A 20033-nucleotide genomic window follows, 5' to 3' on the forward strand; every position below is an offset into this window, starting at 1 on the left:
AGCGTGCAAATTACTTTATCTCGAAAACTACTCATTGTAGAGACTTGCGGTCAAAAATGTAATAACTAAAGTTTTTTATGTGCCTTAGTTTAGAAGATAAAAAGTCTTCTAAATGCTTCTAAAAATTTGTTTAATGCCTCCTTAAATACTCAAATTCTACGAGCCATGTTCTATCTATTGCTAGAGCCTCTCTTGCGTGGAAAAAAGTGCGCCTTCAATTTCTACTCTTGGTAGGTTGTGAAAAGCATTCCGAATCCTATTTTCCATGTTTTGTCTGGTTGTAGGTTGAGTTTGAACCATTAACCACCCCCATAAATAAATATTCAAACAGTTAAGTGTGGGGATCTGGCTGGCCATGGATATAGGCTTCCTCTTCATCGAACTAACTCTGGTCTTGTAATTAGAATAAGTTATCTATTCTAAATGATGTATAAATCAAGGATGCTCGTAGACGCCAATGTTAAAAAACTTGAACTGCATCAGAACCATGACTTTTTATAGACCATGACTATACGAGAATATAAGGATAAGTGACAAGTTAGTCCACCTAAGCAAAATTCTGGAAGGCACTCATAAATTGCTGCCCAACTTCCTACCCTTGATAAAGTATTGACTGAAACTGTTCAACATTGCACAAGTTATACTTAAGGTACCCTGATATGATTAAATATGATTTATTAATTATTGTAGGTAGATGAAGAGAGATCGAAAGAGTGTTTTGATAGAACGTGATGATATAATTAGGTGGAGAAGAAGGTATTTGATGATAATTCAAGATTATCGTCGCCAAAATCGGCCAATATACGATTTGGATGAATCATGGCTAAACGAAGATCATACCAAACACATAATTTGGGTGGATAACAGTATTAGTCAACGACAAGCTTATTATTTTGCACATACGATCTGAAGCTGGTTTTGTGGAGAATGACTTATTGCTTTTCGAAGATAAAAAGACAACCGATTACCATGAAGAAATGAATGCTGAAGTGTTTGAAAGATAGACACTAGAATTAACAGAAGACCAGAGCAAGAATCATTCGGGTTTAGCCGTCTTGAAAGACGTGCGACTAAATCTGAATGATTCTAGTTCTATGTCTAGTGTTGGTTCTAATGCTAGTGTTAGTTCTAACCTTAGTTATTATTCATTATTGTATATTTTTCATTGAATTAAAACTAGAACTAACACTAGACCTTGAACTAGAATCATTCTGGTTTAGCCGTCTTGAGAGACGTGCGGCTAAACCCGAATGATTCTAGCTCTAGGTCTAGTGTTAATTCTAGTATTGCACTACACTATCACTAGAACTAACACAAGACCTAGAACTAGAATCATTCGGGTTTAGCCGTCTTAAAAGACGTGCGGCTAAACCCGAATGTGTCTAGTTCAAGGTCTAGTGTTAGCTCTACTTTCATAATAAACAATTTAAAGTGTAAATTAAAAAAAATTTCATATAACGTACACCTCCTTCGCTGTATTAATCCGTTATATCGAGGTTTTACTGTATAATTGAACCCATTTCTCACCGATGGCGATTATCATTAAAAATATTAACTGGCCAACATCCTTCATGGAAGACTTCTTAATTTATCCTCGACGAAAATTCTCATCCCTCGTATTTCCCCCGGCGTGCAAAAGGAAATTTTCATCCTTCCTTCCATTTAATGCGGATGGAAAGAACGAGTTAGAATCGGAGCGAGAAAAAGGGAGTGGTGGTTGAAGAAAAAGGCAAGCATCAAAAAGACACCTACCCCGAGACGATTACTAGTCGGGAGTCGGTTTTGTTACCGTTGAAAATTGTACTCCGGATGAAGCAAATCTACCATTTAAAGGTTTCCGTGAAATATTCAACGGCGAAAATTTTAGTTCCCAGTTTTACGGTCCGCGCGAACAATAAACTTAAACACAATAGTGCGGTTAAATAATAACAACTCGTTTTCGAGTCGAGTTTTCCTCATGACGGATTCATGTTGGTTAATTGAAATATTTCTCTTTTAATTAGCAACGATGAAATTGTTTTTCTTTTTTGTATCCCAATTTTTATTTTTCCATAGCTTTTCTCGTTTCCAAGCAAATTTTGTGAACCCTTTGTACCCGACTCGGAATTAGATTAAGACATTAATTGTCGCGAGCGCCGCCACGCCATCGGGGAAGAAATTAAAGATTGTCGGTCCATTGGACCCACCCCTCGACGTACCGCGGAGAGGCTAAAGAAATTACGGCTCCGTCAAAAAGGGGTTCGGCTAAAATAGAGGGTACGAAAAGGAGGAAAAGGTTTTCCTTAAAATCGTGAGATTAAAGCGCGTTATGGCCAATTGTTTTCAAAAGGCACCCCTTTACCCCCACTTTTTTTCCTTTTTTTTTTTTTATTTAAGCGAGTCGATACAGTTTTCAAATTTCCATCCCCTCGCTAAGAAGAGGATCGAATGGGGGTTGGGTCGGTAATGCAATTATCGGGAAGGTTGAGTAATTGGAAATGCCACCGTTGACGACCTTTCCGCGATAATTCGATCAGCTTTTCCGCGAGCGGCGAAAAACAAGAGGCGATCGAAGGGTTTCTTTACTCATCTCTTTCGATTTTACTAAAAAATTAAAATTATTCTTTAATTCTCGGATTTAAAAAGATTACATCAAAATGATCAGATGGGGAGGAAGTTAATCCTGGGTTGGCAATTAAGATTTCAAAAGTTTCAAAATTTTAAAAAATTACAAGAGAAACCGAAGCAGGTGCTGCAAAGGTAAGGAGTGCTTAGCTTAGGAATTACTCCTTTGGTACTATATTTCAAATTTTAGATATCTAGGATTCTTGACATTCTTTTTGATTGCTGCCTCCTCCTCTTGAACTTTCACCATACAGACTACGTCAAGAAGCTAAAGATATCCTTGGCTGCAGCATGCTTTTTTTTTTGCGAAAAGCTTCTTTATTCTGGGCATCTCGGTCAAAGTCCAGCAATACATTACTTGGAGATATCTCGAGTTTGTAAGGTTTTGCATCGCTTAGTTTGTAAGATTTGATGAATTTAAAAACTTAAAATTTTCTTATTATTGATACTCCGTTGATCGCCTTATCTTATTTATACACTTCTTGTCTTGTTGGAGTTTGGGGATGGGTGGACCTTAATCATAATTAATTTGGGCAATTTGTCAGAAACGGGACGGCGCGCTCCTCTTACGCAAAAACGAAATTATAGAAACGGCCATTAATTTTAACAAGTGCGGGCGAGTTTCGAAACAAATGACGACTTATTCGCGGAACACGATACGCGTCGGCGACGCCCGCCCTGAAGAAGATGCGACGCCGACGTCCGTCTCCAAGATAACGACCGAAACTCACTCCGTGATCGATCTTAACCGGGGCGAAAAACGGGCAAAAAGCCCCCGGTAATCTTCGTTAAGGCTGAGTTATGACGCGGGCCGAGCGGGAATTTCGGTTTGCATAATCAATTTGGGTTAACGAAGGAAAATAGTTAGCGTGCGCGCGGACGCCTAATCGCGTCGCTTTCTGTTCTTCCCCGAGAGAACGAGATTTTTAACCCCCGCAAACCGAGATTTCAACGAAACGCCATAATTGAACAGATTCGTCATACGTTTTATTTCTGCCAAAAATCCCTTTCCATTACTTCGCCAAACAAGATCTAAAACGTTAATTGGACGTAAAGAGGTCGCCATCCTTACGCACGATGATTCTCCCTATCGTGATTACGAAACGTTTAACCACTCAGTTTTATCAAATCCTATATAAACGATACTTAAACCACAGAATAAGCAGAAATGCCAGACGTGAGGCTAAACCCAAATGATTCTAGTTCTAGGTACAGTGTTAATTCTACATAGTAACAGTGCTAGTGTAAAACTAGAACTAACACCAGACCTAGAACTAGTATTACACTAGCACTATCACTAGAGCTAACACAAGACCTAGAACTAGAATCATTTGGGTTCAGCCGCACGTCTCTAAAGACGGCTGAACCCGAATGATTCTAGTTTTAGGTCTTGTGTTAGCTCTAGTGATAGTGCTAGTGCAATACTAGTTCTAGGTCTTGTGTTAGTTCTAGTTTTGAACTAGCACTATCACTAGAACTAACACAAGACATAAAACCAGAATCATTTAGGTTTAGCCGTCTTGAGAGACGTGCGGCTAAATCTGAATGATTCTAGTTCTAGGGCTAGTGTTGGTTCTAATCTTAGTTATTATTCATTAATGTATATTTTTCATTGAATTAAAACTAGAACTAACACTAGACCTGGAACCAGAAAGTTACGAAAAAAAAGTTCAGAAAGAACCGAATATTTCTGGTTCTAGGTCTAGTGTTAGTTCTAGTTTTACCTTAGCACTATCACTAGTACTAACACAATTCCTAGAACTAGAATCATTCGGGTTTAGCCGTCTTGAGAGACGTGCGGCTAAATCCGAATGATTTTAGTTCTCGGTCTTGTGTTAGTTCTAGCATTGCACTAGCACTATCACTAGAACTAATACAAGACCTAGAACTAGAATCATTTGGAAAAGACTAGTATCTTCTTGAAAAAGCGAGATACTACTTCTAAAAGACTAATAACTGGAAATACGAGATATAAGCAGTAGATATGTTTGCAGAATGCTAGATATTTCTGGGAAAAGGCTGCTAACTGCTTCTGATCCTTGAATTTTATCGAGGGCGAATGTTGGTTTGAACTTGCTTAGTTCATCTTAGTTTTACAGTTTGTCTGTTGTGATGTCATCTTTTTTTATTTCTTCCGATATTGCGTTTTCCAGTTTGTCTTGAAATTTCCTTTTGTTTAAATATGATTTTACTATTTTAATTAGTTTAGTTGAAAATTTTGTTACTCTCATTTTAGGTATTAAACGAAGGTACCAAATTTTGTCAAAGGCCTTTTCTATATCTAAAAATATAGCCCTAAAACGCTAAATATTGCTGGAAAAAAAACAGTATCTACTTGGAAAGGCGAGAGTACTGCTTCTAAAAGACTAATAACTGTCTGGAAATACGAGATATGCTCTCCAAAAAGCTGGAAAAAGATTCCAAACTGCTTGGAAGAAGGAAATGCTGATGCTGAAGACTATTTATTGCTTCCAAAACGTTAAATACTACTGGAAAAGACTACTATCTACTTTGGAAGGCGAGATATTAATTTCAAAAGACTAATAACTACCTGGAAATAGGAAATATCCATTCTAAATAACTACGATCTGCTTGAAAAACAAGATACTACATCCAAAATACTACTTACTGCTATCACAGCGATAGTAGATACTCCTGGAAAGAATTTCCACAAGATTACCACAGGGTTGGTTTTTACTTAGGTTGTCTTTCATTTAATTTGTTTTGCACAAGTCCAATATGGTGTCTACAGCTGTTCGCCATCAATCTGCTTCCTACTGTTTCCAAACATTACATACTATTGGCAAAAAACTGCCAACTGCTTGGAAAAGCCTAAATACTGCTGGCTAAACACTACTTACTACTTACACAAAACTAAATATTTTCGCCAAAAACTACTTATTGCTGGTTTTTAAGTGGGCCGACGATTTTGAAGTTGCCCAAAACATCCCAACCTTGAGAGACGTTCGGCTTTAATATAAATCCGCTTTAATATAAATTAAATATTTTTTTATTCTAGCAAAATGTGTATTTTATTAAAAATGACGTAATACTTATTAATATGGACCTGATGTCATAAAATTTATGACACTCGCCCGCTCGTGTTTAAAATTGAGAGCGCACAATCGAAAGTTAAACGATTATTGTCACAAATTATTTAATGTAAACCAAATCCTATATAAATGGCTACTTAAACTTTGAAAATTGAAAGTTTTGTTAAAGATAAATAGACAAATCACGCATACCATTGTTATTTGAAGCGTAAATAAGCGTATTTTGGGCTGCGAAGAGCGCAATTAGGTTCGAAAATCAACCTCGCACGAAGTACTGGGTAAATATACGGGAGGGCGCGCGTACGAGTCACAATACGGCCCACCCCCAACTCCATCGCGCGCGGGAACTTCGGGTGTTTTGTTTCCACCGCCGTGCTGGGGTTAAAGAGGGCCTCGCCGTCGTATGCGGACGACAGCAAAGGCGGCGATTATTAAGTAGATTTGCCGCGAGAACTTTGTGCCAAACTTTTAAAGGAGAGTTGAGGACCAACTTTCTTTTTTTGGCCTACAAAGAGACCCCTTTTTGTAACGCTGACCAAAGCGACCACCTGAAGAAGAGATGAAACCTAGCACAACTTAACAAACTCCATCGTCAATACTTCTTCCCTCCGCCTCATTTTTTCTTTTTACTGGAACAAGAAAAAAACTCCATCTCCTTCGGAAGCTAATTAAAGTAAAAAGATTGCGCCCTTCACACTTCCCCCCTTTCGGTTCTCTTTCCGGACGTCGCGGGGGTGTGAAGGGGGTGTAAAAGGGGGCGGGCGGGGGTGAGGGTATATTCAAAGAAGGAAAGAGAAGAAAAGAGTTTCTCTCGCTTCCCGGCATCGTACGTAGAAGGTACATGTACGCGTCAGGCGGCTCCTTCGCCCTTCTTTTAAATACCCCCCTGGACGGAGCACCCTCCGCGCACCCCTGCGACTTCCTACGCCCCGGCTCATTTTCTCTCCAGCAGCCTTCTTTCTGGGCGCTCATTAAGTGTTGTATCGACCCGACGGGTTTTCTCCTTCGTCCCTGCATGAATTACTCGTATTTCTTCTCCTCTTGGAACTTCTACTCTAGAGGGTGGCAAATTGTAAGGGATCGAAGAGGGAGAAGGGGAGGGTGGGGTTACCACAGAGAGCAATCGAACTTCCGGCCTTTGGACAAGCGGTCCGGTAAATGAAATACCGTCCGATACATTGAGGGCACCAAGACCTCTAAAGGGTGGTAAGGAAAAGGGGCGGAAGGGGTCGGTGCGACGAACAACAATTACAGGTAACTAATAGCGCCTTGATACGCGTTTAAAGTTGGCTGCATTGTTTCGACGATGCGACCACAGCCTGGGCCAAGAGTAATGGTTTAGGACGGGCGGGGTTGCTTTGCGGGCCGAGTTTGAGGGTGGCATACGGAGGGCAGGGGTCAGGTCAAGTCAAACCAAGACAAATGGCGCCCGCAGCCGTCCAGGTTAATTCCTGTAGTTTCGGAGGGAACTTGGCCGATCACCGAATTCCTACCGGACGGCCGCGGACCCAGAAATCCCGGTTGATTGGTTGAGAAAGAGGATGAGACGACCTCGAGCACCTTAATTTCGAGGTGGCCACCAAGATGACGTCGTCGGCAAAAGCGATCAGCCGGATACAGCGGACCACCCCCCTCCTCGATACATACCAGCTTCGGAGAAGACAATCCTACCGGAATTATGGGACATTCCTGTCCGACGTCGTTGTAGTCATCGCCGCTTGACCCAACCCGTCGAACTTCGATTAATGTCCTCTCTCCTGCATTGCTCAATGTCGTTGAACGATTGGAAACTATTCCTTCCAACGACAAATTTACCGATTCCTTATTACAAAATATTCAAACTTCGAAAAAAATTAAATAAAGAAATATTTTAAAATTTGTTTTCTTACTTAAAAATCATCTAAAACGAATCCAGATACGATGAGAGGAAATTGTGATCAACACATATTGTAGCACATCAGCAAGAAATGACTTTGACTTAATTGAAGCTTAATTTCCCTGAAAGATGGATAATTCGTTGTATTTAGTTGTAGCGTCACGCCGTACGTGGCCTTGGCTTATTCTTGAATCAAGCCCAGATTGTTGCTTCAAGCAACTTTGGCATAATAAAATAATAGGATACTTTCTTCATATTGGTATTGGTATTAATTGTAGCGCCTCGGCCGCAAGCGACCTCGGCTTAGTTTGCACTAAAAAGGAGTTACAGCTCTTTCCATATCGATAGAGAAGACAAGTTGCGACAAAGTGTTTTCTTCACCTTAGTTAACTGTAGCCCCTCGGTTGTAAGCGACCTCGACTAGCTTCCGTTGGAATCCAAGGTTTTGGTTAATCAAGCCTAATTCATACCATATTGATTCAATATTGGAATCTCGGTGTAATAACACTCCAAGGTGGTTTCTGTATTCTAGTTAAGACGAAGCTTGCTTATCGATGCATTTCGATACAGTATTCACAAACACATAAAGTTGCGCCTCGGCCAGAAACGACCTCGGCGTATTTCTCCTTCCTAGTCATAATGAGATCGTTGGGAATACATCTTTATGCCCAATTAAACCCAAGTTACTTGCAAAAAAACGATATCATATTGAAGAATTGTTATTGAATTGATGGACGTAGATAACGGGATCTGCAAAGAGTGAAAGACATGAATCATTAAAAACTTATCGAGTATAGATTCCTTAGCAACAACAATTCTTCTGTGGTAGATTTTGCTTAATATAAAAATAAAATGTATATAGGATGGTTAAAGAGGTTCCGCCTACTACTATTATTTTTTGTATGTTTTTTAATTTTTTTTATTTATTTTCTTTTCGTCGTCAGAGCATCCAAGATGGTCGTCACCGGTGCATCCGTCGCGACGCCGCGTCGTAATTAACGCAATTACCGAGAGATGCCGCCTACGGAACTCTGCCGCCGCCCAATCGATCGTTGGCCGCCCCCCGAATCCAGAACGCACGGAGGAGAAGTAAAGAAAGAAGAAGAGAAGAACAAGAAGAAGGCGCCCCCCGCGAACCCGGTCGTAAAAATCGAAAACTGCACCCTCCTCGGCCCAACGCGAATCGCCGGGTGCGACGGAGAGCGAGCTACCCGAAGGAGGCGGCAACCCGTCACCACTGCCGCCACCGGCGCTGCGGCGAGGGAGGGGGTGGGGGGGCAGTAATTATAAATTCACTGCCACATACGGGACTCGCCATCTATCTACGTCCGCCCTTCAAGACTCTTTCCGCCGCTTCTTTTCTCGCCCCTCCAACAACGATTCCCCTACCGCGACCCCCACTCCCCACCCTTTCCCGCCGGCCATAAGGGGGGTAGCACAGTTTTTGCGGCAGGCTCACATGCGCAAATGAAATCGATTAAAATGCGAGTTTGTGCTTTGAAGAAGAAGTATTAATGGCAATGGGCAGGGAGGGGAAAGGGGTAGTGTGGTGGCGGGAATTCGGGGGTGGCGAAGCGAGGGGGTTCAGAAGCCTGGATTTAAGACGAGACCCCTACCAAGAGAGAGAGACGGCAAGATTTAGAGAAAAATTGACTTCGCCTGACGACTCATCTGCGTACGAAGTATGGTGGTAGGGGTGGGGGTGTACTAATTACGCCCTCTAGCTTTTTCTTTCGTTCCATCGGGGTTATTTTTCACTCGTTTTAATAAAAGAAAATAATTTTACTATTTGTTTTCGAATAAGAATAAAGAAATAATTATAGTGAGATGAACAAATTTCATCCCCTAGTAAAAAACTAAAATTTGCGCCAAAATTTTATCATTTAACCTAACCCAATTAGTTAAATGAAAGAAAACAATCGTTTCCGACATCCCCTTTCACACAAGTTTACGGATCGCCGATTACCACCCTCTATTTTTTAACGTGGGGGGTGGCGGAAGAGAAGAAAAACTTTGTGGAAAACTCCGTCAGGGCCTATAATAAAACGCGTGAAAGGAGAACGGGTCGGTCGTAGAGTGGATTATTTCTAAAAAACAACAACCCCTTCATTTTTTTTTCGCCTATAATACAACCCTTTCACTTTCACGATGGGGGTTGCGACCGATTTTATGTTAATCGTTTCGAACCGGGCCGCTAAGTTTTATGGCGCAACGAAAACGAAGCACTAAGCTAATCTAACAAAACGACCACTTTTTTTTGTACAACCCCCACATTAAATGATTTTGAAGGGGTTGGAATCCAAAAAAAAACGATAATATAAAATATATGTGATTTAAAAGAAAAAATTTTAATTCCATGAAATAAAATCCAACACATGGAGGGAAAGAGAAAGACGAACAACCCCCTTTCACCCCACCAACCGCCACCATCCCCCCGGAAGTACGATAAGAATTCTCGCAGGCTAATTTCGCATCTTATCTCCGTTCGCGGGAGGTATGGCGGGGGGTGAAACTCTGGGGCTACGGCAGCGGCCGCTCTCTGTAATTAAAATCCTGAAGGAAGCAAGAAGAAGAAAAGATGGCGTTAAAAGAAAAAAGAGATGGAGCTACTATGTGTTGTATGAGCAGTATGAGTGAACGTTTTCAACCCTCTTAATGTAGTAGACGGGGGGATTGATGTGTGCTATTTTAAGAAAAGAAGGGAAACAATAACTATGCATTTAAATCTTAAAATTGTACTTTCAACTCTTTTTTTGTGATTTTAATATAAGTATATACAGTAAAATCTCAATATAATGGACTAATACGAGGAAGGGAGTGTCCGTTATATCAAAAATTATATTATTAGCCGTAGAGTTTAGTTAAAACTAGAATTAACACAAGATCTAGAACTAGAATCATTCGGATTTAGCCGCACGTCTTTCAAGACGGCTAAACCCGAATGATTCTAGTTGTAGGTCTTGTGTTAGTTCTAGTGATAGTCTTAGTCTAAAACTAGAATTAACACAAGACCTAGAACTAGAATCATTCGAATTTAGCCGCAAGTCTTTCAAGACGACTAAACCCGAATAATTCTAGTTCTAGGTCTTGTGTTAGTTCTAGTGATAAATGATACGCGGTAGCAAGGCTGCCTCAGCTTCTAAGTATTGCATTTGTATTAAAGAAAACTTTATTTTAAGTACTAGAGCCACTGCTTCGGCAGCACAACTGCTTCGGTTTCTAAATGATATGGTATTATTGAAAACCTAGAACCACTGCCTCGGTTTCCAAATAACACTAGCACAACCGTCCTTGATTTCTACATCGTATAGACAACTTTGGGAATATCCCGAGATAATTTATGAAGATGGAATAAAGCAACTTGAAGAATAACCCAAGTTGGATTCAATCTATGAGCTTAACATTTATATAAAAAATAGTATGTCAAAATAGTATGTAAAAATATTTTCTCCATCATATTGAGGTTTTACTGTATTTTGAAACAAAAAATGTTGGAATGTATATTTAAATTTAAAAGTGTTGAATTTGGGGTCTAAAAATAAAGCAAAAAAAAGAATTTAGGGGTTGGTTTGAACTGAACAAACAAAATCGCGCAAAAAGTCTACGGCGACGATGACAGAGAAACAAACTGCTGTCCGACACGAAGGTGCATTGAATCGGCCGCAGAAACACTAACGGGGGTTGTTACCACCACCGCTCCACCAAAGGGGATGAGGAAAGTCCGCCACCGACGCGCAGGTGGGAGCGTCCGGAAGAGATTTCAACGTTTTCAGCAACGACTAGAAGACGTTTCTTTTCAATATTAAAAACTCGGCGAAAACGAACGAGTCTTCCTAATTAATACGATATCTAATAACCTCCAATTACGCGAAAATAAGATTTTGTGGACCGTGAACGTTTCAAATGAAACTAGAAAGAGATAAATAAAATCTTATTTTCTTTAAGTAGAAAAAGAAATGCGCGAATTAATATGATATTAGAAAAATTATATTTATCATTATTCATTATTCTAAGAATTTCTTTTAAAGGATGTCAAACCGGAGATAAATTGAAAGAGTCAAAAAAGTTTATTCGAATGAATGGAACTTTCACATCAACAGAAAGAAGAGTGAACGGTTTAAAAACACACACAAAACGAGAATTGGCCATAGTTTGTTAATGACTCTTGTTGGGTCCGTGTGAAAATCGGGCACCGGAACGGGAAAACGCGTCACTTTTTCCGTTCCGGGGCGACTCTTGGCTTGTTGTTGTAACGGTTAGACAGCGGCAGAAGCGGTCTTTTCTTTACCTTTATGTACTTTATAAAAGGGAAAGAAGTAGTAAACGGTACCGTCGTCCGTTCACCGTCGTCTTCGAGCGTGCCGTCGTACTCTATTGTCGACACTTAATGAAATGTAAAAGCGGAAACGCGCCCGCGGATTCGACGTGGACCCCCTCCTCCCTACTTTAATAGGACGACATCCTTAACACCGTATCGGTATATTCGTATTACCACTACTAACGTTTACAATTGAACCGATTTACTCAACCGATAACAAAACCGTTTGAGTTATTTATTATTTTCAGTTCAATTTCATCATTTGATCTTGTAAGGAGGAAAAAATTCTTTCAAAATCAATTAAAACGACAAGATTAAAAAGTGAGGTTATGTTGTTTAACGTCAAAACTTACCTGATTAATCTGAAACAATAAAATCACTTCTCGGAGTTTAAATCGCTTGATATAACTAGTTTGGATATCTAAAAACGTATTTTGAGTCTTCGTTCGGTTCAATTTGACTTCATCTTGTTGTAAAACTCTATTTTAAAAAGGATGTTATTAAAAACATTTTGAAACGTCAAAGTAAAATTTAATATGATTAATAGACGATAGATGGACCACTTTTCCTAAAAAAATATTTTATTTGAAAGTTATAATTTATGGAATTAATGATTTAACATTAATAGAATTAATCGACTCACCGTTTTTTCTTAAATAAATCACCCCACAAATAATTTAAATCGACAAGATTAAAAAGTGAGGTTATGTTGTTTTGTGTCAAAACTTCACTCATTATTTTTGAGTAATAAAATCACTTCTCAGGGTTTAAATCACTTGATATAAATAGTTTTGGTATCTAAAAACGCATTTTGAGTCTTCGTTCGGTTCAATTTGACTTCTTTTTGTTGTAAAACTATCTTAAAAAGGATGTAAACAATTTCAAACGTCAAACTATAATTTGATATGATTAACCGCCAATAGATGGAGCCACTTAGTAAGTGACTTTTCCTAAAAAAAAATTTAATTGAAAGTTATAATTATAATTAATGGAATTAACGATGTAAAATTAATAAAATTAATCGACTTACCTTTTTGTCTTAATTAAATCACCCCACAAATAATTTAAATCGACAATATTAAAAATTGAGGTTATGTTGTTTTGTGTCAAAACTTCACTCATTATTTTTGAGTTATAAAATTACTTCTCAGGGATTAAATCACTTGATATCAGTAGTTTTGGTGTCTAAAAACGTATTTTGAATCTTCGTTCGGTTCAATTTGACTTCTTTTTATGGTAAAATTATCTTAAAAAGATGTAAACAATTTCAAACGTCAAAGTATAATTTGATATGATTAATCGCCAACAGATGGAGCCAGTTAGAATGTGACTTTTCCTAAAAAAAATTTTAATTGAAAGTTATAATTATATGTAATGGAATTAACGATGTAAAATTAATAAAATTAATCGACTTACCTTTTTGTCTTAATTAAATCACCCCACAAATAATTTAAATCGACAAGATTAAAAATTGAGGTTATGTTGTTTTGTGTCAAAACTTCACTCATTATTTTTGAGTTATAAAATTACTTCTCAGGGATTAAATCACTTGATATCAGTAGTTTTGGTGTCTAAAAACGTATTTTGAATCTTCGTTCGGTTCAATTTGACTCCTTTTTGTTGTAAAACTATCTTAAAAAGGATGTAAACAATTTCAAACGTCAAACTATAATTTGATATGATTAACCGCCAATAGATGGAGCCACTTAGTAAGTGACTTTTCCTAAAAAAAAATTTAATTGAAAGTTATAATTATAATTAATGGAATTAACGATGTAAAATTAATAAACTTAATCGACTTACCTTTTTGTCTTAATTAAATCACCCCACAAATAATTTAAATCGACAATATTAAAAATTGAGGTTATGTTGTTTTGTGTCAAAACTTCACTCATTATTTTTGAGTAATAAAATCACTTCTCAGGGTTTAAATCACTTGATATAAATAGTTTTGGTATCTAAAAACGCATTTTGAGTCTTCGTTCGGTTCAATTTGACTTCTTTTTGTTGTAAAACTATCTTAAAAAGGATGTAAACAATTTCAAACGTCAAACTATAATTTGATATGATTAACCGCCAATAGATGGAGCCACTTAGTAAGTGACTTTTCCTAAAAAAAAATTTAATTGAAAGTTATAATTATAATTAATGGAATTAACGATGTAAAATTAATAAAATTAATCGACTTACCTTTTTGTCTTAATTAAATCACCCCACAAATAATTTAAATCGACAAGATTAAAAAGTGAGGTTATGTTGTTTTGTGTCAAAACTTCACTCATTATTTTTGAGTAATAAAATCACTTCTCAGGGTTTAAATCACTTGATATAAATAGTTTTGGTATCTAAAAACGCATTTTGAGTCTTCGTTCGGTTCAATTTGACTTCTTTTTATTGTAAAATTATCTTAAAAAGATGTAAACAATTTCAAACGTCAAAGTATAATTTGATATGATTAATTACCGCTAGATGGGGCGAATAATTATTAATAAAATACGAATTTATTTAAAATAATTATAATAAAATTTGTTATTTTAAATTAATGAAATACTTATTTATTAATTATTTTATGAAATTAATCAATTTTGGGAATAAATTAATTTATAGCGTTGAATTATCGATAGATGGCGCAAGAAAATTTAAATTCAAATTAAAGTGTCAAAAATGTTATTAATTTCGAATTAAATTTGTTATTAATTTTCTTATTGTAAAGGAAGAATTTTAGTCCGATTCGGCTTTTGCGTGGTTGCAATATTAAACAATCTGCGAAATTAAGGCCTCCGCCGACTTGGGTCCTCATTAAAAAGAGAAAGAAAGGGGCGCTGCTGATTAGTTACGCCGTAATATAAGAATGTACGCAAGGGCTACGTTTTCTCTTAAAGGAAAAGGGGGGAGCGGCTGCCCTTAATTTCCAGGGCCGTCTCAATATTTTTAATGTTTTTTTAAATAATTCTTTTATTAAATTAATTAATTAAAATTTATTAATTGATTCAAAATTGATTAAGAAGAATTAACTTTATTAATTTTTTTTTAAATATTTTTAAATCCGTTCCTGGTTAAAATAACCCCCCAAAAAACATCGCAGATGAGTGTGGCGAATACGAGGGGGGAAGGGGTTGGTAAAACTAGAAAGAGAAGGGTGACTCATTAACGCAAAACGGACAAGGACACCCAGCGGCCGGGTTAAAATGAAGAAATTCTATCTACATTTGCGAGAGAGAAGTTTTCTCCGGTGCTGTCATGCAAAAATCTCCCGGAGTCTTAAAGGAAAAAGGGGGTTGGCGGCGGGAGGTGAGGGGAGGGATGGGTTTGAGAACCGCGGGGCACCCCTTCTACAGCTAGCGCGGAGACAATAAGAGTAATTCTTTTCTCCTGCACGTTTTACTTCGTTCGCGACTAAGGAAAAGAGAGGAACGTAATGAGAGAGGGTTGGGGGGTTAATTTTTAATTTTTTTTAAACCGATTCTAACGCGTGAATTGTTGTTGTTGGGGCGAGAAAGTTACAATTGCGTTAGAAAATTTAGATTCTATGATATTATACGATGACTACGAGGGTGGGTGTATACGCGATCTGGAAATCCATTAGATTCATTAAGGGAACGTATACGGAATTAGTTATTCAAATTTTGATTCTCTCCGCCATCGTTATCCAATTGTTTCGAGATATAACCGAATTAAATTCAAAAAATTAATTTAATTAAAAATATTTATTTATTTTCGGGTAGGAAATTAGAAATGCTTTAATTTGAGTCCAAACTCGATGGGGTTATCTCCAAAAGCAACCAAGATATGACACGAAATAATTAAAAAAATCGACGATCGTTGAGTTTAAATCGATCGTATTTCGGTTGTTTTTGGAGATAACCCCGGCGTGTTTGGGCTCGTTTTGAAGGATTTTGAATGTATTTTATGATTTTGAAGTAAATTATTCGATTTATTAATTTAATTTTTATTACAACTTTTTTAAATCGACTTTACAAAAAATTTTGGACCATGTAGCGCGTGAAATCACATAAAGTGACAAATTTTGATTTTCTTCGCCATCGTTATCCAATTGTTTCGAGATATAACCGAATTAAATTCAAAAAATAATTTAATTAAAATTTTTTATTTAGTTTCGGGTAGGAAATTAAAAATGCTTTAATTTGAGTCCAAACTCGATGGGGTTATCTCAAAAAGCAACCAAGATATGACATGAAATAGTTAAAAAAACAATCGATGATCGTTGAGTTTAAATCGATCGTATCTCGGTTGTTTTTGGAGATAACCCCGGCGTGTTTGGGCTCGTTTTGAAGGATTTTGAATGTATTTTATGATTTTGAAATAAATTATTCGATTTGTTAATTTAATTTTTCCGGGAATTTTTTGAATTCGACTTTACATAAAATTTCGGTGCCTGTAGCGCGTGAAATCACGGACTATAAAGTGACTAATCATTCTCTTTCGATTCTTCTTCGTTCAACGAAACGCGCGTCCCGTCGCGTTCGGGAGATCATGAAGATCATTACACGGTGCATGAGCACATGTTCTCTGTTGTGCCGGACCCGAAACGCGTTATACGGAGTTCGCCGAAAACAAGTAAAAAGAAAACTTAATGTATACACACTCACAAAAAGAATTTTTAGTAAAAAAATTTTTTCTAATTATGTGTTGAAGTGGGTTAAAAAAGATACTTACTTTGTGGACACTCACTTTTGTGATGATACACTTTTGTCGAATAATTCTTTATAAAAAGAGATTCGTTTGTGTTGCGGGGGCGATCATTTCTCGTCGAAACATTAAAACTTATTTTCCCCGAAAGAGGGCCGGAAATAAACAAAGAAACACTTGACTCTCTCGCGTTCTATATACATTTCAACCCCGCGCATTGTATTCTACAAGAATTAATACGGCAATAATTCACTCTTTTCTCGGTGAATTTTAAATAGATATATTTTCGAGGACACTAGAGGGCACTTCCTTATCCGGTCAACCGCGTTTCCGTCTCCATAAAGAAAACCACCCCGTAAAGAATAAAAAATAAAAAGGAACCCTCATAACTCGGTTGTGAGGTTTTCTTTTATTCTCTTGTCTACTATCTCTTCGTTTTTCTTTTAATATTTTTTTTTCTACCAACTTTTGGTGTACCTAGATACTCGCTATAAATCTGAGAGAACTTTTTTTTATTTTTAACGGGGGGAAAAGGTAAAGAGAACGAGTACCGCCCTCTACTGTGTGTATAATGTTTAATATTTCGTCGTCCGTCGACGAGGATCCAAGTGGTACTTGAATAAAAAAGTATATACATCCGCGATCTTTATTACGTAAGGTTTTAAAACTTTTTTATTTATTTCCTTCTTTTATTCCTTTTTTAATTTCGCTTAAAAAAGTTAATTTTAAATAAAAATAAAAAAAAATTTTTTTGGAGGAGCTGGGATTTGAACCCAGGACTTTCAGCATGCGAAGCAGACACTCTACCACTGAGTTACACCCCCTAGTACTTATACTTCTTAAATAACACCATATCAATTCAATTTATTTCATAAATTAATTTAATTATTGTAATGAATTTAATTAATTTATTAAAATTAAAAATCAAAATTTAATTCGCCCTTTATTAATTAAAATAATTATTTAAATAGCCATTAAAAAAAATTATTAACTCAATTAAGCGCCATCTCTTATGGAAACATCAAACTATAAATAAAATATAAATTTATCATTTAACATTTAAATTAGTTTCTTTATAATAAACACACGTGGTTTATTATAGCAACAAATTTTTAAAAAATAGTATTAAAAATTAATTAATTTTTATTTTAAATAAATTATTTTTAGGTTAAAAAACTGTCAGTGTTAAATTGACATTTACTATTTTTATTTATTTTTTAAGGTAATTAATTTATTAAAATTAGAATTTAATTTACTCAATATTTATTAAAAAAAAAACAAATAAAATAATCATTTAAATATCAATAAAAAAATTTATTAATTAAATTATGCGCCATCTTTTATTTAAACATCAAACTATAAGTAAAATATAAATTTATGATTTAACATTTAAATTAGTTTTCTATAATAAGCCACGTGTTTCACAAAGTATCATATTATATCATCTTATCAAAAAATTAACAATTCAAAAGCCATCATTACCTCGTGTCAAACACGCCTGGAGGGGAGAGGTTAGATTCTCCTAAAAATTACAGCGTTAAATAATGTGCGTTTAGTCGCACAGAAATCACTCTCTACACAAGAAATCTATTGAAACTCGAAAAAACTCCCAAAAATAAAATGGAATCATTAAAAATTAGGTAATTTTAATAATTTCTTAGAAATTAATTTTAGGTTAGAAAACTGTCAGTGTCAAATTGACATTTATAAATTTTTTTTGAGGTTATAAAATATTTTTTTAATTATTTTTATTTTTTTTAGGGAAGGAATGTTATTAGGAATGGGTAACCCCTTACTAGATATATCAGCGATCGTCGAAGAAGATTTTTTAAAAAAATACGAAATGAAACCAAACGATGCAATTTTAGCTTCTGAATTACACAAAAATTTATACTCGGAATTAGTAAACTCGTATAACGCCGATTTTATCGCGGGGGGATCGGTGCAAAACGCGTTAAGAGTGTGCCAATGGATATTAGATAAGCCAAATGTAACCACGTTTTTTGGTTGCGTAGGAAATGATAATTATTCGAAAATATTGGAAAATAAAGCGCGTTCGAATGGAGTTAACGTGCAATACCAATACACCGAAAAAGAACCCACAGGGACTTGTGCCGTACTTTTAACCGGACAAAATAGATCGTTATGTGCCAATTTAGCAGCTGCGAATTGTTTCACTTTAGATCATATCCGAAAACCAGAAAATAAAGAGTTTATTGAGAAAGCTAGTTATTATTATGTTTCGGTAAGTCTTATCTGAGTTTATCGCTTTTGACCTTTTCGTTTTACAAAAAATAAAAGCATTTACATTTCTATTTATAGAATTTATTATTATTAATGGAAATTTTTTTAGGGTTTTTTCTTAACAGTTAGCCCGGAATCGATAATAGAAGTTGCTCAATACGCTCATTCCCAAAATAGACCATTCCTTATGAATCTCTCTGCTCCATTTATTTCCCAATTTTTTAAAGAACCTCTTATGAAAACGATGCCTTATGTTGACATCCTTTTTGGAAATGAAACGGTAATTAATTCATTTGTCCATGACTACCTTATAAATGAGTTTTCTAAAACGAAAGGGGTCATTTTTTACAGAGTGAATAATAATAATTTGATAGACTTATTAGAATTATTTAAAACATAAACAAATTCCTTTTTTCTTATGATTTAAGCATAAATTAATTAATTTTCGTAAAAAAAACATGACGTTTCATAAAATTGACATTTAATTTTGATAAATTGTGTTACAGTTGGTAACGTTGAATTTGTGTCACATTGACGTTTAAATTTTATTCAAAAATTTATTTAAAAAAAAAAAAAGTTTATGGAATCAATTTCAATGGTAGTCGTGGACAATTATTCAACAAAGTTGTTATTATTGTAATTTTGTTTAGGAAGCAGCAACTTTTGCAACAGAACAATCTTTTGGTACACAAAATTTGAAAGAAATTGCTTTAAAAATTTGTCAACTTCCAAAACAAAATGAGAACCGACCGAGAGTTTGTATAATAACCACGGGGGATCAACCGGTTCTTTTGGCGAAAAATGGAAAGGTGATTGAATTCCCCGCGATTGATTTAGAAAAATCGAAAATTGTTGATACAAACGGTGCGGGGGATGCGTTTGTAGGCGGGTTTTTGGCTCAATATATCCTAGAACAACCGTTAGATGTTTGTATTAAATGCGGAATTTGGACGGCGACGGAAATTATTCAAAGATCCGGATGTACTTACGAAGGTAAAGCGGGATTTAAACCCTAAAGTATAAATTATTTTATGTTTTAACGCAATTTACTTAATTTTTTTATTAATATTTTTTTTTGTGAATTATTATGGGTAATTGTTTTTAATAAAGGAAATTTTTAAAATAAATTGTATTAATTTTTTTGAAAACTAACATTTTTTTTCTTTAATCAATTATTCAAGTGTGTCGTGTGTATATCAATGTTGAGTTTTGTGTACAAGGTGTTAGACAAATATTTTTGTATAATGTACAGTTAACTAAAATGTATGTAATTATACATGAAGTTATT

At 35.9% G+C, this 20033-nt stretch overlaps 2 protein-coding genes, 1 long non-coding RNA gene and 1 other non-coding gene across 7 annotated transcripts in view; 2 read left to right on the forward strand and 2 right to left on the reverse strand.

Moving 5' to 3' along the window:
* Positions 1-9059, forward strand: part of LOC111426591 (uncharacterized) — an 85215-nt gene extending 76156 nt beyond the window's left edge. The window contains exon 4 of the long non-coding RNA XR_002707852.2: positions 8478-9059. This is a non-coding gene — a long non-coding RNA (uncharacterized lncRNA). The remainder of the gene's footprint in view (positions 1-8477) is intronic.
* The window catches only part of LOC111426588 (jim lovell), a 123342-nt gene extending 109059 nt beyond the window's left edge, over positions 1-14283 (reverse strand). For 2 of the 4 annotated variants that reach the window (XM_071196202.1, XM_071196203.1), the window contains exons 1-6: positions 14042-14283; positions 13655-13961; positions 13268-13574; positions 12882-13187; positions 12495-12801; positions 12205-12419 (exon numbers count right to left, since the gene is read on the reverse strand). The gene's annotated coding sequence lies outside the window, so the exon portion shown is untranslated. Of the gene's footprint in view, positions 1-7546; positions 7675-12204; positions 12420-12494; positions 12802-12881; positions 13188-13267; positions 13575-13654; positions 13962-14041 lie in introns of those variants that run through there. The other 2 variants (XM_071196206.1, XM_071196204.1) reach the window with 2 other exon arrangements.
* A 2970-nt stretch (positions 14284-17253) lies between these two features.
* On the reverse strand, positions 17254-17325 carry TRNAA-CGC (transfer RNA alanine (anticodon CGC)). Its single transcript has one exon. It is a non-coding gene; the product is annotated as a tRNA-Ala (tRNA).
* A 599-nt stretch (positions 17326-17924) lies between these two features.
* LOC111426636 (Adenosine kinase 2) lies at positions 17925-19872 on the forward strand. The gene is made up of 4 exons (XM_023061248.2): positions 17925-18141; positions 18263-18746; positions 18855-19025; positions 19396-19872. The coding sequence occupies exons 1-4, from the start codon at positions 18122-18124 to the stop codon at positions 19759-19761; spliced, it is 1041 nt and encodes a 346-aa protein (XP_022917016.1). The 5' UTR covers positions 17925-18121; the 3' UTR covers positions 19762-19872.
* The last annotated feature ends 161 nt before the right edge of the window (positions 19873-20033 follow it).

The sequence above is a fragment of the Onthophagus taurus genome, chromosome 5, assembly GCF_036711975.1.
Source record: "Onthophagus taurus isolate NC chromosome 5, IU_Otau_3.0, whole genome shotgun sequence".
In the NCBI taxonomy this organism is placed as follows: domain Eukaryota; kingdom Metazoa; phylum Arthropoda; class Insecta; order Coleoptera; family Scarabaeidae; genus Onthophagus; species Onthophagus taurus.

Coding starts and splice junctions, on each gene's coding strand:
- LOC111426636 (XM_023061248.2), top strand. CDS start 18,122: ATGGAATCATTAAAAATTAG. Junction 18,142..18,262: donor ATGGAATCATTAAAAATTAG/GTAATTTTAATA, acceptor TATTTTTTTTAG/GGAAGGAATGTTATTAGGAA. Junction 18,747..18,854: donor CTAGTTATTATTATGTTTCG/GTAAGTCTTATC, acceptor AAATTTTTTTAG/GGTTTTTTCTTAACAGTTAG.